At 33.7% G+C, this 26,851-nt stretch overlaps 1 protein-coding gene across 3 annotated transcripts; it reads left to right on the top strand.

The window, feature by feature from the left end:
• Positions 1-291: 291 nt before the first annotated feature.
• Positions 292-25,781, top strand: LOC139521252 (DNA cross-link repair 1A protein-like). Of its 3 annotated transcripts, XM_071314719.1 has the most exons (11): positions 292-456; positions 4,845-5,133; positions 10,017-10,127; positions 12,155-13,933; positions 14,914-15,047; positions 15,453-15,571; positions 16,814-16,957; positions 17,343-17,488; positions 22,184-22,338; positions 24,221-24,362; positions 25,131-25,781. In XM_071314719.1, exons 1-11 carry the CDS (start codon positions 406-408, stop codon positions 25,331-25,333), a joined length of 3,273 nt encoding a protein of 1,090 aa, XP_071170820.1. In that variant the 5' UTR covers positions 292-405; the 3' UTR covers positions 25,334-25,781. The 3 variants fall into 3 exon arrangements, with proteins under 3 accessions (XP_071170820.1, XP_071170821.1, XP_071170822.1); XM_071314720.1 differs by lacking the exons at positions 24,221-24,362; positions 25,131-25,781 and adding an exon at positions 23,404-23,679 and having other exon boundaries at positions 298-456; XM_071314721.1 differs by lacking the exons at positions 24,221-24,362; positions 25,131-25,781 and adding an exon at positions 23,055-23,192 and having other exon boundaries at positions 298-456.
• Positions 25,782-26,851: the final 1,070 nt, after the last annotated feature.

Here is a 26,851-nt window from a genome sequence, read left to right on the forward strand (position 1 = left end):
TTGCGTGTTTTTTTTCCTTCCTAAATAATAAAGAAAAAATGTACAAGTATCAATCTTAATAAGTTAATTTTCAAAAATATTTAAAATAAGACATAATGTTTTTAGAGACTTTTAGAAATTTCTATACTTCTATTTTAATCTTAATTAAGACCGGCAAAATAGCAAAACTCTATACAAAAAAAACACTGCCTTAAAGAATGCGGACGTGTGGAGTACGCACATGAAAGGAGACGAACGCGATTTTGGTCGAACGGACCCGGATTCGGGGTTGCAAAACCTAATTTGGCATATTTTTTTTCGATTGGATGTAAACAAACTCGCGGGAATATGCAATCTTTAGCTAAAAATCATCATGCCAGAAAATAGGAAAAAATAAGTGATATGAAATATATTTGAAGATGAATTATGGACGAGGAAGACTTTGACTACATTCCTTTAATGAAAAAGAAGAAAAAGGTTGAAAACAATAAGTCAATATGATATATCTCATAACTGTGTACTTCACAGACACTTGTTAAGGTTTATGACCCCTTCTGTGCCCTGTGAATTACGATATTTTCAAACTGCAATAGTATCAAAACATCAAAGATAATGATTAATATAGATGGGCCATTTTGTACACATACCAAGGGGAAACTTCATGCAAAGCATCCTGATAATACTGAAGTGCAGTGGTTACGATGTTTGTTGTTCTTCTTCTTCCAATACAGTGCAGTCCTCTAATTGAGTATTATCGCACTATTGCCCATGCTGGGTGTGACAACAAAGGTGCAAGAAAATATTTACAGGTGCAAGTTAAAAACAGTCTGATGGTGCGATTAAGGGATACTGCAGCTCTGCCTCAGTACCCCTGCTTGAAAGCATCTAGTGAGGTACTGTCCACCAAAGGTTGTGGGAGGCCGTTCCATATCCTTATGCTGTCTGGGAAGAAGGAATGTCTAAGTTGAAGTTCTGGCATACGGTACGAGAAATCGTGTTGTGTGTCCTCTTGCTACAGATGATGTAGTGTGTAGCTCTAGCGTTGGTATTGCTGCGAGTCCATTTACTATCCTGTACATCATTACTGCTTTGCAGTTGGCCCTCCTCTCAGCTAGTGGTTGCCACTGTGGAGTTTTTAAGCAGTTAAGCTGCTTTATGCGAGCACCCTAGATTTCTGTTCTACCCAATAAATGCTGAAATATGTGCCACTTTTATTATCTGGCTGGCTATCATGTTATTTATAAATAATTGGACACTTTTTTCATACTTTTTATTCTGGAATATAAAATTTTTTTCCATAAAAACCTTAAATGATTGTCGAATCACCCAAAAGTTTTGAAGTTGCACATAGGAAGTAGTGCTCGATAGAAATCCTTCTATAGTTTATTATCCCCTGTGCTGTTGGCTAAGATGTCAAAGAACAATTGTATGAAATATTTGATCGCCGAAAATCTATAATTCCAAATGGCAAAAGTCGTAGGAATATTGTTTGTCATCGATACGTATAACATACGTCAGTAGTCTATTAATCAGCTGATATAAGTTGGCGGCAATTTCAAATTACATACATTGTAGAAGACGAAATTTACATACCTTTTAAATTGGGAGGATTCTGATGATACATAGGTACACTATTATTAATCATTTCATTCGTTTTTTTGTCTGAAATGATTGAGATTATTTAAATCATCTTAATTCAGTAATCTTAAATGTATGCTCATTTGTATTCTTGTTAATATTATTCCGTTATCTCGTAAATGACCTTCATGCTTGTAAAATAAAGTTGTTGTTATTGTAATTTTCTCATTGGTCGATGTCAACAAGTCAAGGTCATTTCAAGATTGTTTGGCTTTGGTGTTACATAATGCTACACGTGCTTTGATTTAGCTCAATGTGCTTCAATAAATACTGAGATTAAAAATTTAACAACTGTTTTCTAAAGGACGGCATTATTTAACTTCCAAAGTCGCATATTTTTGTAAAATATTAAGTCCGAATCTGTGACACGTATTACACCGTAATTGTTTTTGATTTACAAGGACTTTTCGATTTCCGGTACAGAAAAATACAACTTTTTTCGATGTTTCTTTTTATATTTTTTCACATTTAAACACTCGTAAAGAGTTTTTGAATCATTTCTATGCGGTTCCTTCAGCAACTTGATGCTGGTAAATGATTTTCCATGAAAATGATACGAAAAGAAATCGCATGATACGATAAAAAGGTAACGAGGCTCGAGAAACGTTTATGTTTTCAACAATTTGAAGTTACAAACAAGTTAAACCGTAATCAAGATATTTTAATTCAGTTATAATTTGAGACGTTAATAAAATTGAGAATGAAAATGGGGAATGTGTCAAAGAGACAATAACCTGATCTAATAGCAGACAACAGTCGAAGGTTACCAATAGATCTTCAACAGGTTGGGAACAAACCCCCTGTATGGTGATTATACCTGTATAGAAGGATAATCCTTCTTTAGAGGGATAAAATTATCCCTCTATAGAGGGGTATTTTTGTTTGCACTGGATTTAAAGCAAATTAGGGCAGAATGGCATTTTCTAGTTATATTGGCCAAAATCTCTAGCATTATAGATGCATTAACATATGCACTTTACTAAAAATTGGGATAACCAGTTTTCTGCTAAAGTGACAAAACTTGCAATCTATTGTATACCTACCTGAACACCTGATCAACAACAAAAGGAATAGTTGACCTTTAAATTTCATGTTAAATCTATCAATAGAAATTCTGTTCAGTGAGGCATAAGTGAGTAGAATTTACCTGATCATCACAGCTTTCAATCATGGTGAACAATAGATTTTATATTTAGTCAGATAAGCATCAAACTGGGCATGTGCATATTAAATTAATTACATCAATTGGTGCATAATAAGTAGAGAATGCCATTCTGCCCTATTTTGATTTAAATCCAGTCTTAACAAAAATACCCCTCTATAGAGGGATAATTTTACCCCTCTATAGACATGATAGAAAGATTATCCCTCTATACAAGTATAATCACCATATAGAGGGTTTGTTCCCAACCTGTTCAATGCAGGGAGAAACTCCCACACCCGGTTTGCATTCGCTGGCCCCTTTGTACTATTTCAGTGATAATCATTGATAATGGGCATCATACTAAAATCAGAAGTATGCACAAGAAATTAAAATCTAAAACAATGTACATAACAATTATGAAAAATAAATATGATATACAGCAACAATCACCACATTAGTGGGTCCTCACTATGGACAGGTACATACAGTGTGGCGGCTTAAACGTCTTAACTGGCACAAAACTCTCCCCTAACATGGGACAGTGTATGTGCATAATCTCAGACATTGGAATCTATAAATATAAATTGGAAATAACTTTTGAAAGTGGTAGGATTGCATAGCGTAAACATTACTGTACTTGTAAGCATTATTTGATACTTTAGAAATAGCTGAGAACAATGCCTGAGATAAATATTTTCACTAATTCTTTACACTATTCATCTGAACTTAGCCAAGTTTTGCCTTTGGGTTTTTGATTAACTGCCTATAGCACCCTTGGTGCTTTGATTAGCATTGATGTAACACTGCTGGTTTGTTGGTAGTTGTTCAATACAAACCGGGCTGATCTTCTTTGCACACTTTCTAATTTCTGTATGTTAAGGTTGGTGAACGGGTCCCAGACTGAGCATGCATACTCAAGCAATGATCTTACTAGCATTGTGTAGCATACAGCTTTTGTTTGTTGGGGACAGTGCTGAAGATTTCTTTGGATGAAGGCCCTGGTTGAATTAGCCTTTTTAGCTATACACTCTACATGTATGTGGGTGATCCAATTAATAGTTTTGTGGATTGTGACGCCTAGATATTTTGCTGAGTCAACCAGTTCTAAATTGTGCCCATGAATGTTGTAGCTTGTTAGATGTGGTTTGCGCTTGTTGGTAACGCGTAGCAGTTGGCATTTGCTGGGATGGAATTCCATTTGCCAATCAGATTCCCATCTGAGCAAGTTGTTCATGTCTTCTTGTAGTAACTGGGAGTCTGCATCATTTTGGATCCTTCTGTACATTTTGTTTCCCCAATGTTTTTGTAAATCATGTGAATCTTTGTCTGATGATATATATATTGTAAGTTAAGCTTTATATATTGTATCGCCTGTACTTGTTTCTATAGCTATCATGGTATAATTTATTGATGATGGTAAAGTGACAAAGAAAGAAAAGACTACATTTGTACCTCATTGTGATAAATAATAGACCACTATTAAGTTAAGTTATGTCCTTTACTAGAAATGTTTGTCGATTACACACATCTCTGTTACATCATTTACCAAATAGTGGGAACCCCTGTATCCATAGTCCAAATAATAATGACGTCTCAAAAAGCTATACTAAGTATATTATTTGCTTTGACACCTTCCTCCTGTGATGTCAAAATGTTGAAGCCATTGTTTTTTTATTGGTCTCTCAGAGGGAACCTTGTATTGGGCCTCTTTGTACAACTTAATTACATTTTAACACCTCAACACAAAGAGAGTGTAAGGTGGCTTGGAATTACTATTACTAGACCTCAAACCCCCATTTGACTTGAGGATACGTTATGTCACCATCATGCACATAACAAGGTGTGGTCACATCAACTTGAAACATACACATGTAATAAATTAGTACACATGCCCATGGTATTAAATTGAGATGTTTACCTTAAAAATATTTGCTGAATAATGACTTTGGCCCTAATTTCAATGAATTTCCCAGTACAGTGAACTTTGACACATACTGTGAGCTGGCCATGGGAATAATTTTCTACATGTTCTATGTCTATAGGCTCTTATTATTTTTCTGATTTTTTTTTCTTCATTTTTCAGAATTTGGTTACAGAAGATAAAAAGAAAAAGGAAGAACACACTAAAAAATTATCGAGGAATAAAAAAGGAGACAAGAATAAGGCTCAAAATAAGGAAGATTCCACTCCCTCAAAATCTCAGGGACAAACTAGACAGAAGAGAAAGACACCGAAGAGCAAAACTCCTAAAAGAGAAAGAAAGAAGTACGATGGATATTGTCCTGTTTGTCAGATGCCATTTTCTGCCTTAGTGATAGAAACTCCTTCCTGGCATGCAGCAGAATGTATAGATAACTATAAACCTGAATCAGGTAATCAGTGTTCTAGCCAGGATTTGAAGAGGGCAGGGTGCTACGTAATCAGAATAATGGCAATTTTACGCATTAATTATGTCACTGATAAAAAGGCAATTATTTAAGTCTGATAATTAATTAACACATAACTTTAATGTGCATTCTTGTAAATTCAAGTTTCAGTTGAATGGGGAAACTGAACTTCCTGTTCATGGAAGAATTACGAATTTAACGGTATTTCATAGGCAGAAATTGCTGATTTTTCCGCGGTTAAAATGGCAGGGCGCCCGAGGGCCTGCAGAAAAAAGGCATGGGCGTCAATAAAAAATGGAGGGCGCTGCCCACTGTTCACACTTTGTAGCTAAAACACAGGGTAATGATGTTGGTAACGGTAAACCATGAATTTGAATGTTCAATATCAACAGGTACAAGTTTCTATTTTTACAACCTCAGTCCTCAGCCTACATTGTAATAGTGCTTGTATGCTGACTTACAATGTAGGCAAACCATGAAATCATATATCTACGAAAAAAAACACTTTTTGTCAATCCCGCAAAAATTGGTATCCATGCATGAAAATAAAATGACTGTAAATTCAGAAATTATTGCATTTGGTTCGAGACCACAATTGTCGTCCCTTGATTTTCGTTGTTCACTAATATAGTCCCTAGTGTTGACAGTGGGTTACTTGCCATTAATTTTTATACCCCTTCCAAATTGATTTCTTTATGTTTAATGCCTCAAATTGCAAGTAAGGGGGTGAAATTACACTGTAAAAAAATTTGGGTCCAGAATTTTAATGGAAAGTAGTGATTAGGTCCAGCTGAAAAAGGTTAAAAATTAGCACTTCGGAAGCTGTCAAAAGATTTCAAGACGCCCTAAACATAAAACTGTCCATATTTTGAGTTAGAGCCGATGAAGTTTTCTATAATTTTGATATAATTTGTCCAAAAAGTAGTACAACACACTGTAAAAATATTATGGAGAAAGCACAGGTGGGATTTTTTTTATTTTCATTGATGTTCTAAAAGAAATGCACTACGAAATAATTGTGGTCTCGGACCTAAGAGGTGAAATCTGTAAATATAGAATCTGTACTTTGGCAACTTCCCTAAATGATTTGATGGTGTCAATTTGTCAAATAGCATGAAACTAAAGGATTTAAACTTTTATTTTATAGAATTTCTGCAAAAATGACCAATTTTGGCATTTTATGGTCAAAATAGGCATTTTATAGATTTTTCAATATTGATGCATATATGGCATCCTTATTTTCAATCTGACAGGTTTTCATGTGTCAATATTTGTGTTTCTATGCTTTTATCTAGTTCTTTTACTTATTTATGAACTCTGAATCTACAGAAAAGAAGATTATCTCAGACAATATGTGCTAAATGTGTTGTATAAATGACCCTTATCTAACACCCTATTTGGATGAAGTCAAAAGTGGGGAGCTTGGTACATAAAATTTGAAGTCCATAATAAAGACCTCACTAAATTTGTATCAAAAGCACTTTGCAAAGTCTATTGTACCTGTTCCATTTCACATAATATCTTTCTGTTCTTCTGTAGGATAGCAAGTGGTTTAAATATAAGCCTGTTGAGAATAAATTGCATGCAAGTTTTCCCCTAAAAAGGCAAAAATCTTTGTATCAGACCATACTGTCTGTAAGAAAAGTTAATTGCAAGAGTTTGTGCTCAGATTTGTTGTATCATGTCACATGAGTATAGAAATGATAAAAAAGACACACATTTTTATTTCTTATAGCCTCAATATGCATTTTTTAATGTAAATATGTGGCACGGCCTAAATAGACCCTAAATTATTTCCAGTGTTACTTGGCCTAAGACCCTTTTAAACTAATATGATATGTTATTTGTAACTTTTCTTTCCATTTAAAGTACATTTAATACATATGTAAGGATTATTTATAACCAAAAAGCTTCACAAATTTAAAATTGCTGGAAAATATCACATCTTCATGTAAGACCCCCTTCATTGAAAAATCTCAATTTTTAGGCACAGGCTCATATAAATTTGACTTTTGAATAATTATACTAAGTCTGATAAATCAAATGAGTACTCTATTGCTTTTAGTACATGATAATTGATATATTAAGGCATTTAAAAAGTTTTTTTTTTCTCAATATTTTTATTTTTAAAGCCCCAAATGTTGATAGTTGAAATTTTTCAATTTTAACGTCAAAATTTAGCACGCAAAGATGAGTATAGAATTTAACATACTGTCTATAATATATATCCTATTGTTATGAAACTTTGTAAGCAGTGTTATAATTTATTAAGCTTTGGTCATACCAAGTTTTATTAAGATTATTCCACTCTTTCTATCCTATTAGGTCCGAGACCACAATTGTCGTCCCTTGATTTTCGTTGTTCATGAATATAGTCCCTAGTGTTGACAGTGGGTTACTTGCCATTAATTTTTATACCCCTTCCAAATTGATTTCTTTATGTTTAATGCCTCAAATTGCAAGTAGGGGGGTGAAATTACACTGTAAAAAAATTTGGGTCCAGAATTTTAATGGAAAGTAGTGATTAGGTCCAGCTGAAAAAGGTTAAAAATTAGCACTTCGGAAGCTGTCAAAAGATTTCAAGACGCCCAAAACATAAAACTGTCCATATTTTGAGTTAGAGCCGATGAAGTTTTCTATAATTTTGATATAATTTGTCCAAAAAGTAGTACAACACACTGTAAAAATATTATGGAGAAAGCGCAGGTGGGATTTTTTTTATTTTCATTTATGTTCTAAAAGAAATGCACTACGAAATAATTGTGGTCTCGGACCATTTTGCATGTATTATTTATTATTGGGATTTTTTAAGAATGAACACTCATGCGAGATTAATAATTGTGATTTCAGAAAAACCTGCATACATTTATATGCATCAGCTATCTTAATGCAAATCTGTATTATTGTGATACTCACCCAGGTGCGTTATTTGCATTAATAAAAAGCTCACATAATTTCTGAATTTACAGTAATCAACAGAAGTTAAATCTACATCTTTAGCAATAATAAAACATCTGCTTGCGGGAGATAAGGGAACCAGGATTCTTTGAATGTTACAAGCTTCTCTTAAAGTTCTTCTAGTTTCATTCTTTTTTGTACAGTTTTGCTACCTGTGATGTCTCTCAATTCAGCCTATCAGTAGCCATGTTTTGCTACCTGTGATGTATCTCAATTCAGCCTATCAGTAGCCATGTTTTGCTACCTGTGATGTCTCTCAATTCAGCCTATCAGTAGCCATGTTCTGCTCCCTGTGATGTCTCTCAATTCAGCCTATCAGTAGCCATGTTTTGCTACCTGTGATGTCTCTCAATTCAGCCTATCAGTAGCCATGTTTTGCTACCTGTGATGTGTCTCAATTCAGCCTATCAGTAGCCATGTTTTGCTACCTGTGATGTCTCTAAATTCAGCCTATCAGTAGCCATGTTTTGCTACCTGTGATGTCTCTCAATTCAGCCTATCAGTAGCCATGTTTTGCTCCCTGTGATGTCTCTCAATTCAGCCTATCAGTAGCCATGTTTTGCTACCTGTTTTGTCTCTCAATTCAGCCTATCAGTAGCCAAGTTTTGCTACCTGTGATGTCTCTCAATTCAGCCTATCAGTAGTCATGTTCTGCTACCTGTGATGTCTCTCAATTCAGCCTATCAGTAGTCATGTTTTGCTACTAGTGATGTCTCTCAATTCAGCCTATCAGTAGCCATGTTCTGCTCCCTGTGATGTCTCTCAATTCAGCCTATCAGTAGCCATGTTCTGCTCCCTGTGATGTCTCTCAATTCAGCCTATCAGTAGCCATGTTTTGCTACCTGTGATGTCTCTCAATTCAGCCTATCAGTAGCCATGTTTTGCTACCTGTGATGTATCTCAATTCAGCCTATCAGTAGCCATGTTTTGCTACCTGTGATGTCTCTCAATTCAGCCTATCAGTAGCCATGTTTTGCTACCTGTGTTGTCTCTCAATTCAGCCTATCAGTAGCCATGTTTTGCTACCTGTGATGTCTCTCAATTCAGCCTATCAGTAGCCATGTTTTGCTACCTGTGATGTCTCTCAATTCAGCCTATCAGTAGCCATGTTCTGCTCCCTGTGATGTATCTCAATTCAGCCTATCAGTAGCCATGTTTTGCTACCTGTTTTGTCTCTCAATTCAGCCTATCAGTAGCCATGTTTTGCTACCTGTTTTGTCTCTCAATTCAGCCTATCAGTAGCCATGTTTTGCTACCTGTGATGTCTCTCAATTCAGCCTATCAGTAGCCATGTTTTGCTACCTGTGATGTCTCTCAATTCAGCCTATCAGTAGCCATGTTCTGCTCCCTGTGATGTCTCTCAATTCAGCCTATCAGTAGCCATGTTTTGCTACCTGTTTTGTCTCTCAATTCAGCCTATCAGTAGCCATGTTTTGCTACCTGTGATGTCTCTCAATTCAGCCTATCAGTAGCCATGTTTTGCTACCTGTTTTGTCTCTCAATTCAGCCTATCAGTAGCCATGTTTTGCTACCTGTGATGTCTCTCAATTCAGCCTATCAGTAGCCATGTTTTGCTACCTGTGATGTCTCTCAATTCAGCCTATCAGTAGCCATGTTTTGCTACCTGTTTTGTCTCTCAATTCAGCCTATCAGTAGCCATGTTTTGCTACCTGTGATGTCTCTCAATTCAGCCTATCAGTAGCCATGTTTTGCTACCTGTGATGTCTCTCAATTCAGCCTATCAGTAGTCATGTTTTGAGCAGAACATTCACGTTTTAGAGCTAATTGCTTTACTTAAGTATACAAACAAATAAGTAGCCAAATGTTTGTCTTTTCAAGTTTCTATGGCCCTATTTATTTTGACCTGCAGTGTTGAGAAGCAGTTTAAACAGATATCATTTGTATTGTAGAATGTTCTGAAGGAGCAGACTGTGATTGTACAATACAAAGCCATTTCTGGAGGTTTAGTCATAAACAGTTGGCCGATTACAGACAAAGAAAAACAAGAGCTGACCAGATAGGTAAAAACAAATCATTTGTTTACAGAGACTGTGAAGTGTCTAGGACATATTTTCTTTTTTGTGCCCCTGCTGTAGCAGAAGGGCATTAAGTTTTACCCTTGTCCGTCTGTACGTCCGTCCATCCGTCAGTACATACATTCAAAGTTGATTTCCGTTCTATAAATTTAATTTGCCTCAACCAAATGTTATGAAACAAACACACCATGCTTATTACCACAACACACAGATCAAGTGCCAATTTTGGTGGCTTCACTTTAATTCCAAAAAAAACCCAACAGAACCATGTTATTTCATTATATGCGATTTTATGCTATGAATGGAATGCACAAGTATTTTGATAAGCCCATACTGCATAGTCAGCTATAAAAGGTCACTTTACGAGACAGTTCCTAATCAGCTCAGAAAAGATTCGGCTCTAAGTTTAACAGTTTAATAGACAGATTGGCACTGTAGGAGACATATTTTATAATAGACGTGATTAATGGACAGTTTGGTAATGCAGGAGACATTTCTGGACCAAGACAAATTAGTACCTCTTTTCCTATCTTATTCTGTTTCTTTATAAAAAATACCATACCGGTAATTTTTTTTTCATAAATAATTTTTAAATAAAAATGAAAAAAATATTTACCATAAAATTCACAAAATCATATATGATAATATGTAGGAAAAAAAATATACTTGCAATATGGTGACCTATAGTTGTTAATTTCTGTGTCATTTGTTCTCTTGTAGAGAGTTGTCTCATTGGAAATCATACCTCATCTTTCTTTTTTTTATGGATTGCATTTGAATTAAGTTTTTTTAACTTAAAAAAAACCAGGATACAAATCCAATAAGTGTACATTGACAGGCCTAGTATCAGACGGTGACTCATGTACAGAGTCTGATGAGACTTTGGTATTGTTGAAAACTAGAACCTTAGTTCTGTGAAATGACTAGATTCAGTTGTTCTCAAAGTATTTCAAAAGATATAAATCAAATTCTGTTCTATTGTTTTAATTCATTTTGTTCCTTGAATCTATTTGAAATGCAAAAAAGGTTATTATTAAGATTTTTTGGGACAAGTTAATATTTCAATCGGACAAGTTAGTTTGGGTATTTACTTGTCCTGCTGGACAAGTTGGAAAAAAAGATATTATAGAGGCCTGCACAATCTTTGAAGTATAAGGAGCTTGCAATCAGCGACGATACACTTAAAAAGGTGGACAAAAATTAAGATTGAAATTGGGAATGTGTTTAAAAGTAAAAACACAAAAATACTGAACTCCGAGGAAAATTCCAAAAGGAAAGTCCCAAATCAAATGGCAAAATCAAAAGTTCAAACACATCAAATGAATGGATAACAACTGTCATATTCCTGACTTGGTACAGGCATTTTCTTATGTAGAAAATGGTGGATTGAACCTGGTTTTATAGCTAACTAAACCTCTCACTTGTATGACAGTTGCATCAAATTCCATTACATTGTCAAGATGTGTGAACAAAACAAACAGACACAATTAAGGTAAAATGTCAACAATAGGGACAGCAACCTGACCAGAGAGCAAATAAAAACCCAAAGGCCACCAATAGGTCTTCAACACAGTGAGAAAATGCTTTACTATAGTCTGGACTATTGTCAATGTTGTGCAAAATAAACCTGTTGTGCTTTAAAATTTGTAAAGTGTGGTAACATATTAGTTTTTTTTCTGTCAATCTTGTACCTGATACCTGTCATACATATACATGTATATCTACTTCCTGTTGACTGACATTTTGAATCTTTCAATATTATTGAATGATTGGAGGAAGAAAAAACCCAAAAAACCACGACTTCATTTTAAGTCACATGATCAGTTGTAACCACTTTTCCGAACTGTCAGACAATTTCTTTCTGTTTTAGATACTATGAGTTGCAAGTGGGAAATCAATTAGCACTACAACACATGAACTACTGTTTTGTTTGACCCATTATAACTGCTCTATGTTTCTTCTATGAATGAAGCATGTAACACATTTAATTATAGTTATACTTTCTCTTACAGACAAACAAAAGAAAGGCAAAACTAGACTTAACTTTGATGGAAGTAAAACTTTTTCAGAAACAGAATTTGAATTGTCTGAAAGTTCAAAGAGCAGTAGATCTGTCTCATCACAAATAGTCAAAAACCATACCTCTAGTAACTCACAAGTAGTCATTGATATATGTAGTTCATGTAAATCTGGATCCTCCCAAGAAGACACTGACAATAATGTTGCAGTCATAAACAATATTACAAGTAACTCCCCAGAAGTCATAAATACCAGTATATGTAGTTCATCCAAACCTCAGTCATCACAAGACTACACTGAGTATAATGTTGTAGTCACAAATGATACCTCTAGTAACTCCCCAGGAGTCATGAATATATCTAGTCCTTCTAAATCTAAGTCTTCACAAGATGTCACAAACAATACTTCTGATTACTCCCAAGGGGTAATAAACAAATGTAGTCGATCTGATTCTAAGTCATCACAAGATGTTTTAGATGATGATGATGAGGTGAAAAGTCCACGAGATTTATCCACTTATCTTGAAGAGGCATTCAAAGAGGCAACATATTGTTCTCAGAAAAGTGAAGTGATAACCTATGATGAACCACTAGAATCGTTAAAACAATGTGAACATGACATGCAAACAAGTCAGTATGTGAAATCTGAAAAAGAAAAACAGATTGGTGTTGATTGTGCCGATATAGATTCTTGTCTTAGCCAACCACTCTTTGAAGACGATGAAATAGTACAAAGTGGTAAATCTGTATCTGATATTGATGCCAGTGAAGATAGTAATTCTCAGTCAAAGTCTTTCTTTGCTAATTACAGGAGAAGGATGGAAAGTGTAGAAAACACCAATTCTAATGACTCAGAAAAATCACAAAAGTTCTCGCAACAAAGCTGTAAAAAAGAGTATAAGAATGTGAATATTGAGTTGACATGTCAAAATTCGGAAAAACTAGAAATTGAGGGAAATGAATTTGCAGATAAGAACCCAAGTGATGTAGAATTCAGTAATATTGAAATGACAAATAAGCTTCCTACTGATACAGATCTTTGTTTAAGTAATGAGCAGAAAGACAAACATTTAGATGATTTAGTCATACTCGATACAGACGACACTGATAGTGATGTGCAATATATTTCAACCTGTGATGTTAAAAAATCTGATAGTGTTCCCTCCTCTCAAGGATCAATTAACTCTGCTTCAATGACTGGGACAAAAGGTGCAAAAAAGTCTAAAGTTGTTAATCTAACGGGATCAAGTAAAAAATCTAAATTGTCAAAACAACAATCTGATATGAAAAATCAGCCATCTTTGTTATCGTTCTTTTCAGGATCAAAGACAGACAAGGGGTCGAAAGATAAAACAAATACAAACAATAATTATATTCCAAGTAGTACTAACAATTTTGTGAGTATTAAGAGTAAATTGAATGGTGCTATTCCTAGTCAGCTGTCCAGTACAGAATCATGTGACAGTTTTGTTAAAGAGAAAAATTTAAACACAGTTTTAATGAATTCTATGAAAAGATCAAGAACCGAACCTTGCATAGATTTAGACGCTACCTCAAAAAATTGTAAACCTGCGTTAGTGAAAAATGCAACTGATATTTTAATTAGTTCAGTTAGCAAACATGTTAAAGAAAAAGAGTCACTTCCGAGGACCAGAAAAATGATAACTAAAGATGACAAAGAGTTACAGAATGTACTTGGTGTTGAGAACAGTGGTAAAGGAAACCAGTCCACAAAACCAGTTAGATATTGTCCATTTTACAAGAAAATACCAGGTTTGACATTAACAATAATCATGATCATTGGAATTTACTGAGATTTAATAGCATTGTACTATATAGTCATGATACATGATATAAGTCAGTTACAGATTAATGTTCTATTATCAGTTTTCATACATGTCAAACATGTTTGATTGAAATATAACTACCCAATTAATTTTTCAATGGGGTGCATGCAGTAAGGGGAATATCCAGTCTATTTAAACTTCTGTTTTATTTGAAGCTAAGATGATTTCTACTGGAGTCACTTGTCTTCATGATAAATAAAATCATGTCATTAAGCATGAATATAACTGTGTAAAAAAGATGTGGTATGATTCATAAAGAGACAAATCTCCACCAGAGATCAAATGATTTTAATTGATAAAATTGAGAATGGAAATGGAGAATGTGTCAAAGAGACAACAACCCAACCATAGAAGAGACAACAGCAGAAGGTCACCAACAGGTCTTCAATGAGAAGGTTTACCATATATATCATACATACATGTACATTATGTAGGTATCTTAATTAGAAAAAAATATGATTATAGATCATGTAAATGTAGATATCTTGGATATAAAATGTTTAAATTGATAAGAATTATTATTTTCAAGAGCTGAACTACATGTATATGTGGTATGATTGCTATCATTTAAATGGCAATTAAAGTTATCTGAACTAAGTGAAGACATTTCTTAACATTGAGACTACAATGTACTAACTTTTGCCTAAAAATTAATCGCATGATGCAGTGTTTTGTTTAATGGTTTAATAATTATAGCTTATAATAGATGTTTTGTTTAATGGTTTAATAATTATAGCTTATAATAGATGTTTTGTTTAATGGTTTAATAATTATAGCTTATAATAAATGTTGAATTTATGAACATGATTCTGTTTCAAATTGATACAGGGTTTTGTTGTATCGATATCTAAGGATCGGCATTTTATGTTCAGCATGTGATTTGATTTTTTTTTTTTTTTTACATAGAAACGGGATTTACAGTAGATGCCTTCTGTTATGGTAATGTCCCAGGATGCAAAGCCTATTTCCTGTCACATTTTCATTATGACCATTACAGAGGACTAACCAAAACATTTTCAGGTCCAATTTACTGTAGCAAGGTATTTATCATGATTATTAATTTATTGATTTACAATATAAAGGTTTACTTCCAAATAATTTAATTTTGGATGTAACATGTCTTCTGATTGGCTGATAGTTATTTGTCTATAAGCTCATAGCCTTAGGCAATGGGAGGCATTAAGTGTTGCCCTTGACTGTCTCTTCGGCAGTCACATTTTGTTTCCACACTCTAAACTTTTGTTTTCCTTATCCAAATTTTATGAAAACTTATACACAATGCTATGACTCAAAACAGGCAGACAGAGTAGGTAGGTTGACAGTGAGTCATTCTTGTCCTGGGACACATTCTTCTTTTATTTTTTATTTTTCTTAAAACTAGTGGCTTTAACATGTATTTTATATTCCACCTGTAGTAATACATTATAATGTTCTGTACATTGTAGGTGACTGGTAACCTCATCAAGTCAAGGATAGGAATCAACCCAGATTTAGTCCATGATTTACCCATGAATACACCATGCACTGTGGAAGGCACTGAGGTCTTACTTCTAGAGGCTAATCAGTAGGTCTCAAATATTGTTTAGTCCAAATAACTGTACTGTTAGGGCACTGTAGATTAATAATTGGATGGCATCTAGTATCCAGTTTGTCTGTCATCATAGGCGGATCCAGGGGGGGGGCTTGGCTCCCCCCTTTCTTTGGAAAAATTTTGTTGACTATATAGGGAATCACTGAAGTATGCCTTGAGCGGGCCAGTCAGTCAGCGGGCCCCCCTTATAAAAAGTTCTAGATCCGCCACTGGACTCATATTTTCACAAATAATATCTGCTCTCTAACTTTAAACCCCCTGGTAGTTCTGTGAGTAAACATGATTAAACACCACTACTAGAAGATGTGTCTAGAACAAGGAGGAAATATATATACTGAAAGTCAAGGTCAAAAACAGTTTAGCCTGTTCACAAAAAATATTTCATCACTGCCACTCTAAAATCTCTGACAGAGTTTTGCTATGGCACTTTGCATGATTATTTTCCACTACTAGAAAAAGTGTCGCATATAATAAAACAGAAGAAAACCTTACATTCAAAGTTAAAAAACAATCATAAAAATAAAATTGAGAAAGGAAATGGGGAATGTGTCAAAGCCACAACAACCCGACCATTGAGTAGACAACAGCCAAAGACCACCAATGGGTCTTCAATGTAGCGAGAAACTCCCACACCCGTAGGCGTCCTTCAGCTGTCCCCTTAAAAAATATGTATACTAGTACAGTGATAAACTCCAAATTATACACAAGAAACTAAAACTAAAAATCATACAAGACTAACAAAGGCCAGAGGCTCCTGACTTCGGTTAAACATGTTTATGAGATCTCAACCCTCCCCTATACATGTACCTCTAGCCAATGTAGAAAAGTAAATGCATAACAATACGCACATTAAAATTCAGTTCAAGAGAAGTCCGAGTCTGATGTCAGAAGATGTAACAAAAAAAAATGACCTGACAACAGTATCGTAACTATATCCTTTCTTAATAAGTCTGTTTAAAGGTTTTGTAAGCTTTTGAGGTGAATACTGACATTTTAGTGCTTTGTAAAGAATATTACCATAAAAGATTAGATGTGAAATACCTGGTAGTATAAGATGTCTGCATGTTGAGTTATATTTACGAATTATATCACTTGATTTCTGCTTTTTACTTGATCAGAAAATTGGTCAGATGACAGTTAGTTATGTTATTACAAATATATGTAATAAATTTAAAACAATAACTGAATAATCATAGCAATTTTTGTCTGTTTCAGTTGTCCAGGATCTGTCTTGTTTCTGTTTAAGACACACCAAGGAAAGTTAATATTGCATACTGGAGATTTCAGAGCTGATCCGTCCATGGAGGAAATGAGTTGTCTACAGAACGTACGACTACATCAGCTATATTTAGATACGACGTAGGTGTAATTATTGAATGCATAATCTCTAAACCTTTTACATTCATCACGATCACAATAAATTGGTATCCAACATTTGTCCAAAGACCAACTCGTTAGTTATTGTTAGGTAGCTGTTCAAGATTTGCTGTCTTTCCATAAATTTCTAAATGAACTGCTATTTACTTGTAATAAATAAATCTCTAAAAATGTAATAGATAGTCCCAATCAGGCCATACTATAAAAACTATACAGTCTCCAAACAATTATCATAACGAAAATCAGCAATTATGGTAAAGAAAGTAAAACAAGGAAATACACTGCTTAGACATTAAATACTGATTTTAACTATGAGAAAAACTATCTTAAAAAATATTTGTCATCTTGCCTGATTCATCTTTTGCAGATATTGTGATCCAAAGTATGCATTTCCACCCCAGAAACTTGTGATTGAGTTTGGTGTTTCCTTGGTGGAAAAAATATTGGCAGAGAAACCTAAAACCTTGGTAGTTTGTGGATCCTATACAATAGGGAAAGAGAGAATATTTACAGGTTGATATTTGATTTCAACAAAATCATCTTTTTGTAAAGGAAAACTTTCTTTGGCATGTCTTGTAAGGATGAAGATATACCAGCATTTGTTAAACTGTTAAAACTTTCAATATAGTCTTAAGTAGGCTTTACCAATTTTACAGTTTATACTAAATGTTTCCATGGTGGAACATTGTAAAACCAAATATAATAATACAGCCCAGTTAATATCACCCTTTTCACATTTGAAATGAATTGTTCCTTTTAAGCTCACCTGGCCCAAAGGGCCAAGTGAGCTTTTCTCATCACTTAGCATCCTTCGTCTGTCGTCGTTGTTAACTTATTACATTTTGAACTTCTTCTAGAGAACCACTGAATGGAATGAAACCAAATATGGCATGAATGTTCCTTATGAGGTGCTGACCAAGTGTTGCTACTTTGTAGCAGATCCATCATCCAAGATGGACGCCAGCAGGGGACTTAGTTTAACGTAGGACCCTATAAGAAAAGCATACAAATGACTTCTTTTAGAGAACTACTGAATGGAACGAAAGATCCATCATCCAAGATGGCCGCCAGCGGGGGACTTAGTTTAACATAGGACCCTACAGGAAATGCATACAAAAGTCTTCTTCTAAAGAACCACTGAATGGAATGAAACCAAACATAGCATGGTTCCATCATCCAAGATGGACGCCAGTGGGGGACTTAGTTCAACATAGGACCCTATGGGAAATACATACAAATGACTTCTTCTAGAGAACCACTGAATGGAATGAAACCAAACATAGCATGAATGCTCCTTATGAGGTGCTGATCAAGTGTTGTAATTTTGTAACAGATCTATCATCCAAGATGGACGCCAGCAGGGGACTTAGTTTAACATAGGACCCTATAAGAAAAGCATACAAATGACTTCTTTTAGAGAACTACTGAATGGAACGAAAGATCCATCATCCAAGATGGCCACCAGCGGGGGACTTAGTTTAACATAGGACCCTACAGGAAATGCATACAAAAGTCTTCTTCTAAAGAACCACTGAATGGAATGAAACCAAACATAGCATGGATGTTCCTTTCCTTATGAGGTGCTGGCCAAGTGTTGTTACTTTGTAGCCGAATTTTACCTTTTTTTTATATGATTTCAAAATCCCAAGTAGAATCTGGTGAGCGATACAGGCTCTTAAGAGCCTTAGTTATTTTTGGAAAATGACGCAGTCATTGTTCCATAACTGCCGACCTGAACTTCATAACATTTCTCTGCCTACCGCGCTTGGTTTCGTATTTACTGTTTTCCATACAAACTGGAATCTGCTTGTGTTATCATTATGCATGATCATTGTGTAGTTATCAGCCAGGAACCAGTTTACACTCGGTTTCATAATTTACTATACAAACAAACTGGTTCCTGCTTGTATTCCACTACACTCGAACAAAGTGTTGTAGTTTGACGGGAACCAGTTTAGAATTTGTAAACTACAAAACGTAATCGGTTATTGTTCATTCCGTTTTGGTGTTTCATACCGACTTATATGGTTTGAATAAGCTTAAGACCCTTCAAACATTAATGTGATAGGTACATATTAAAGACTGTTTTACAAAAGGATGGAACTGTTTTACTTTCAAAGTCGTACTATAATGATATCTGTCATGTACGGATTTCCACTCTCACCTGTTAATTTCTTCTTTTACACGTGCTTTTGAAACTTCCTGTTTAAACATCGCAAGTTTCAAAATTGTTATTTGAGTGAATTAAACTTATTTTAACAATCATGAAGCGTTCCAGAATCATTTTCAAGCAGTTTCTTCTTCTCTTTGATGATGGAAAATAGGTTTTCTCAAGAAAATACCGCAAACGATCGCAGAGGAATTGAAACGTACAAGTTAAGTCGGCACCTGGTTAAATTGGCATCTAGTCAAATTGGCACCTATTTGACGTCAATTCAGCATCCAATAATATTTGTTATAATATTTTCTATTCAATTAATTAATAACTGTTACCAAGTACATAGTGAATATGTTGTTGTGTATTTAGGTAAATAAGGAAACCAAAGTGAATATGTTGTTGTGTATAAAGGTAAACAACGAATCCCTTACCCAACTGTTGTTTTAACAATTAGACAATTATTAAAATAAAATGGAAAACTATGAGTCCCTTTCAATAAATCAAACTTTCATGCCAAATAATTAGCAAATTTAAGGTGTTTTTTCAGTAAATAAACAGCATTAAACCAACAATCCTGTAAAATGCTCAACTGGTTAAAATAATGCATAAAAATATCCAATATCTCATGTATTAGTCCAAATAATTATGACGTCTGGGTAGGATATTTTTTTTTTTTTCTGGGCATCCCAGAAAAAAATTAACATAGCCTTGCGGTCATAGGAAGGTGTCCTAGAATGAAATTAAAAAAAGCCTTGCCAGACGTAATAATTATTTGGACTACTCATATATACATTATATATCATTAAAAATACACCAAAAAAGTCATTTAGTTGAGAAAAATAAATATATACAAAATGTACATGAACACCCAAAAATGTGAAAGTTAGAATTTAACTCTTTTTGCTTCAATACTGAAAAAAATTCTGGCAACCCCTTTCTTATTTTTACTCTTTTTGCTTAAAATACTGTTAAAAATATATATTTAACATGGGTGACGAATTGACTATATCAGGTGTCGATTTAACCAGGTGCTGATTTGTCTAGGTGCCAATTTAACCCGGTACCGGTTTGACTAGAATTCTTTGACAAATGTTTGAAATTACCTGAGTTTCATTAGACCTTTGATAACAGTAACAAAAAGATTATTTACTTAATATTTTGTGGGAGAAGGGGGTTCAGACTGTGGTATCAGGTCTGTTCGCGCCCAATACACTTTCGCACCCTACATGTTCGCAGCTCGCACGTTCGCACCCAAGGTCCGTTCGCACTCTACTCATTCGCGCCCAATTTTAATTCAAATTCAAGTTGAATAATTAGAAAATCATGATTGTTGTTTTAAATTGCTTTGGTGTAAATACTGAATGTATTTATAGCTTGGTATGAGTAAAACATTGAAGATTTAAAAGGAAAAATACAAAAGATAATTGTTTTTAACAGCTTGGTCCCTTTGATCTGAAACAACGAAGCAATAAAATATAGGAACTAAAATATAGCAATCCACTATTATAACCAAAACATGATAAAATTTATTCAACACACAGAAAAAAACATAGTCAGAATCTCACTTCATTTTGAAACAGTCAATGAAACAAAGTTATAGCAATACACTAACAAAAACATGATTAAGAGTTATTCAACACAAAATAAAACGTTGACAAAATACCACTTTATTTAGAAAGGATTATTATTATTTTTAACAATACCCTATCCAAAACATGATTAAGATTTATTCAACACTTTATTTTTGAGACAATGACAACAATTATACTTATAAGAAAACACTTGCTTACAGAGTTATTAAACACAAAACCAATTAAGATTGGGTGCGAACATGTAGGATGTGAAAGTGAAAGGGGGCGAACATGAGTGGGCGCAAACGTGAATGGGCGCGAACGGACACGGATTCAGACTATGTACCAGTGAGAAATATACAAGCCTTTCTACGGTATTTATTTGTCTTAAAAAAAACACAGCCAGTTGTCACCTTCACTTCACACACACACATATACAAATATCAATTATATGCTTACGAGACATGTTGCATTGTTAAACTAATTAAGGTATGTGAAAATCAAGACTTGCATAAAAACTATCCCAATATTAGAGACAGTGGCGTCATTTTTCCTCAGAGCTTTCAGCTCTTTGATTTCTTGATGAGATTCATGTAGAAATAGTTGAATTAAAGTATGTTGTCAGTAGATTGGATATTTACTTTGGAAATTTGATTTAAAGATTAAGGATATTCTTGGATGAATTTAAAAAAATCAAGAAATTAAAATTGATACTATAAGTTGAAAGAGCAGGAGTTAAGGAACAAAATAAGCTAAAAATACTGATAGGTGATGGAGCTCCTTTTTGAGATATTTGAGTTTTAAAAAATGCCGGCAAAAGGCTAACTCAGACATTTACCTTACATTTGCATTTGGTATTATTTGAGTCTCAAATCGAAGGGGGGGAAAAAATCAAGAATCTGCTTAAATTTTGGTAAATAACCCTTCATGAGCTAATGAAGACTTTTATGAAAAGAAAAATGGGTGTTATGAGGCAAAATATTTTACTCTGTATTGTTGGGGGAAAAAACAAGGAGTCGAAAAATCTGACACAAATTTCCAAAGCCTCACCTAAGTACATCTTTAATTAATTAAAATTGTCTATTGTATCTGGCATTATAATTGGGAAATCACTATGCATGCCATAAAATGGTTTAATTTTATGGAGTGTAAGTTTTATGTTAACTAGAGCCGTAACGTTTTGAAAAGTTTTATTTTCAGGTTTTTCTGGTCCTTGTTTCTATCTTTCATAAATATCGTATTATGGGACTTGTCATAATCCTGACAATTCACAAAAAAAACCTTCAGGGAATTTCCAACTTAGAATAAAACATATATAACTGTATATGATTGTATCTAGGGATCAAATTAAAACTTTCCTAATTTTACAAAAGAACATGTAGATACAGTTTGTTCTTTTTTGCTGTTTAAATATTGAAAATAATGACTCTTCAAAATATCCAAAAACATGGTGAAATCTCTGTTTTAATATTTTTTCAGCCATTGCGAGGAGATTTGACTGTAAGATATGTGTTCAGAGAGACAAGTACAAAGTCCTGGAGTGTTTAGAAGATCCTGATCTCTCAGCCAGATTGACTTTAGATGCCAATGAAACATTTCTCCATGTCTTACCAATGAAAAAACTTAATCTGCAAGTATGTCATTGAAACAATACATCTGTAGGGCTAGGAATTTATTGTTAGAAAAGAAACATCTATTGCAGGACTGGTTAGGTTAATAATTCCTTATTTCATTTTTGTGCTATAACATTTTTAGTCCTTTTATAATCTACAACTTAAGCTATCCCTTTGATATTTTCAGTTCTCTTTGCTCCTTTTAAGACAGTAGGTTATTCTTTATTTTTTTAATATTTAAATCTGTTTTGCACTAATTTACACAGTTATTACTTTTGAATTGGGGAAGAACAGATCTCTGTCTGCTTGTGTTACAAAAATATAGTGAAAAACCATACCTGCAATATTGGGCATCCTTCACAAAATAATATCCTGTTGAATATACAAGATTAGGAAATTTTACTAAAAAACTGCTTCCTTGTTAACCAGTGAATTCCTCAAAGGAGATAAGACAGTCACACAGAAATACCTTCTCCTCAGTAATATACATGCCCTAGTATTTGTTTTGAAACCATTTGCAAAACTTTTGAGTATGTTATTATTTATTATACAGTATTTATAACAGCGCATTATATAATATTAAAATTACCCTAAGCGCTTTACAATATATATCCATTCACATGTATAAGTATTAACAATAAAATATGAAAGCCCATGTTTAAAACTTCTAAAACAAAAAAACTTGAAAAAAGTATGTGTAGTATCTTGTTTATAATTTACTTTTATAATTATTTCAGGGTTTACATGAACATAGATCTAAGTTAAGAACAGAGTATAATAATGTGGTAGCCATAGAACCAACAGGATGGACTTACAATGATAAAATGATTATAAATTATCTTCCTTTTTTCAGGGCTTAAATGAACATAGATCTAAGTTAAGAACAGAGTATAATAATGTGGTAACCATAGAACCAACAGGATGGACTTACAATGATAAAATGATTATAAATTATCTCCCTTTTTTACAGGGCTTACATGAACATAGATCTAAGTTAGAACAGAGTATAATAATGTGGTAGCCATACAACCAACAGGATGGACTTACAATGATAAAATGATTATAAATTATCTCCCTTTTTTTCAGGGCTTACATGAACATAGATCTAAGTTAAGAACAGAGTATAATAATGTGGTAGCCATACAACCAACAGGATGGACTTACAATGATAAAATGATTATAAATTATCTCCCTTTTTTTCAGGGCTTACATGAACATAGATCTAAGTTAAGAACAGAGTATAATAATGTGGTAGCCATACAACCAACAGGATGGACTTACAATGATAAAATTATTATAAATTATCTCCCTTTTTTCAAGGCTTACATGAACATAGATCTAAGTTAAGAACAGAGTATGATAATGTGGTAGCCATAGAACCAACAGGGTGGACTTACAATGATAAAATGATTATGAATTATCTCCCTTTTTTACAGGGCTTACATGAACATAGATCTAAGTTAAGAACAGAGTATAATAATGTGGTAGCCATACAACCAACAGGATGGACTTACAATGATAAAATGATTATGAATTATCTCCCTTTTTTACAGGGCTTACATGAACATAGATCTAAGTTAAGAACAGAGTATAATAATGTGGTAGCCATAGAACCAACAGGATGGACTTACAATGATAAAATGATTATAAATTATCTCCCTTTTTTACAGGGCTTACATGAATATAGATCTAAGTTAAGAACAGAGTATAATAATCTGGTAGCCATAGAACCAACAGGATGGACTTACAATGATAAAATGATTATAAATTATCTCCCTTTTTTACAGGGCTTACATGAACATAGATCTAAGTTAAGAACAGAGTATAATAATGTGGTAGCCATAGAACCAACAGGATGGACTTACAATGATAAAATGATTATAAATTATCTTCCTTTTTTCAGGGCTTACATGAATATAGATCTAAGTTAAGAACAGAGTATAATAATGTGGTAGCCATAGAACCAACAGGATGGACTTACAATGATAAAATGGTGTCATTAGATCAAATCAAACCAAAAGGAAATAAAGAAATTAAAATATATGGTATGTCAGTTCACATTCATTTGTTTATTAATCGTACAATGTACAGGTATATAATTCTGCCATAGACAACAACAAAGGCATATTTGATATTTTCATAAAACAGATGAACATGGGCTACAAGATGGTGACTTAGGTCATTGTCCATGATCTTTAAACTTAAACATTTTTAATGTTCAGCACTGATCTCTGATACAAAATGACCAACAATTATATATTACATATAAGTATAAGTATAAGGAGGCATCTAGGTCAAATATAACAGCTTCTTACAGAAATGGGTTCACTGACACATATTTTTGTCTTTGAGCTCAATAAAATTTTACAATAGAGTGCAGATATATCTTGTAGAAAAAAATTAGTAGGTTGTTGACACTTTTGACCTGCAATCATTTTAAAGTGGATGTAAGCGAATATAGGTAACCATACAGCCTTCAACAATGAGAAAAACCCATAGTGTATAGTCGGCTTTAAAAGGCCATGACAAGGAAAATGTGAAACAATTCAATTGAAAAAACTAACAGCCTTATTTGTAACAAAACCATTAATGAAAAACAAATATGACAGACATGAACCAATGACAACCACTGGACTACTGGCTCCTTGAACTCAATAAAACATGTTCACATACCATATATGGGTTTTGTCCCATGTTCCACAGTTAAATTAACATCTTTGGCAAAACACTGCTTGTAGGGAAATTATGGTAAAAGGTAGAAACAAAAAAGGTAGAAACAAAAACTATTTATTATTGATAAATACTACTTTTAGGTTTACCATACAGTGAACATAGTAGCTATCTAGAATTAAAAAGATTTGTACAGTATATCAGACCTGATCAAATATTGCCAACGGTAAACAATGGCAATCCAGCTTCTCGTAGGATGATGGAAGCCTTATTTGAATCATGGATGAATGAAGACAAAGCAGAAAATAAACCAAAACAGACTAAGATTGGAGCTTGGGCAAAGTAACTTGAAGGATAATACGTAATGATAAGTGGTTATAAGGGATTTGGAAGAAAGCTTGTCTGTAGGATAATGATAGACAGAAATAAATTCATGCAAACGACAATGAAGGAATGGACAAATTTGTATAGCAAAAGATAGAAACAAAGTCACAGAGAATATGACATTTTGAAAATAGCAAAGTAACATTCCTACAAGACCAAAAAAAAAAGTATTCAGAACACAATTTAACTTAGTGTGTTACAAAATCACTTTTGTGGATAGGCAGAAATTTATTCCCAAATGCCAATTGGAACATGGAGTAGTGGCCAATAAGAGGGGTGCTATCGTTAATGCTAATTGAATGAAAGAAGCTGTCATTTGTTTACAGTTTTATTTAGATATATAACTGCATGTATTAACTTTTTGTTTTGTATGAATGATATATTTTTGTTATTAATATACATTTTACAAAGTGTTCTTTTATTTTATCAGCCAAATCAGGGTTTCCGCTGGCGGTCACCATTTTCACAATTTGCGATAAAATAATAATTGTGGCAATTAAAATTTGTCATTGGCGAGATAATTTGGCGACAGAAATATACAAAATGATTTATTTTCGTCCATCTTGTTTATTTACTTTTTTTGGGGGTTTCTCAGAATTTACTTGATCAGACAATTCTCTCCCTTTAAAGATAGTCCAGAAAAGAAAACTTGTTATGACAAAAATTGTTCAAAAGAAGGAAAAGCAAGAAAAATCTCCGATTTAAAACTTTCAACTTTGACTTTGATATAGATAATTGATTTTAGAGACTTCTTAAAAGCCATTTGAGTGACACACCAGTTTCAAGCCTAGTTAAAAGTGATAAAAGCTTTTGTTTTGTTGTAAATACCACTTCTTGGTACAAAAGGACACATTTCTTTCTAAGAAACTTTCCCAAAGAGCTATACACCTTTCTGGTATTATATGATCAAAACATGTCCAGCATTTTGTACTTATATCTTCTTTATTATTAAAAGTGAGTGGCCCCCTCGTTTAGAAAAGTTGTTCAAAATATAATAAATTTTCCCCCTTTTAATTTGGTTCTTCTTTTTAAAACTAAATGTTTAGTGTTTATTCATTACAATGTAGACTCTAAGATAAGTTTCAGAGAATAACCATAGACAACAATGGGGCAACACTAATCTTATTTAAGGGGTGGTTGGGGGCGGGGTAGAAAAAAAACGAAACGAAAAAATATGTGCATGTCAATTGGCAAAAAAAATAATAAAGAGGCGAAAAATATTTTGTTTTGACGAAACAGGTGGCGAAAAAAATAATTGACCCAAGGGAAACCCTGAGCCAAATAAAATTTTTGATGTGAGTCTATGCCAAATTGATATTCTGGTTTTGCATTAATAATTAATTTTGCAGCTTATTTTAAGGTTATACCAATATATATAATCCATACTGAACATGCTGAATAGTCAGGTTGAATGCAGTGGATTTAAACAGTTATAGGCAACAGTACAGCCTTCAACACTGAGAAAAACCCATACTGAACA

Source organism: Mytilus edulis, chromosome 4 (genome assembly GCF_963676685.1).
Source record: "Mytilus edulis chromosome 4, xbMytEdul2.2, whole genome shotgun sequence".
NCBI classification, from domain to species: domain Eukaryota; kingdom Metazoa; phylum Mollusca; class Bivalvia; order Mytilida; family Mytilidae; genus Mytilus; species Mytilus edulis.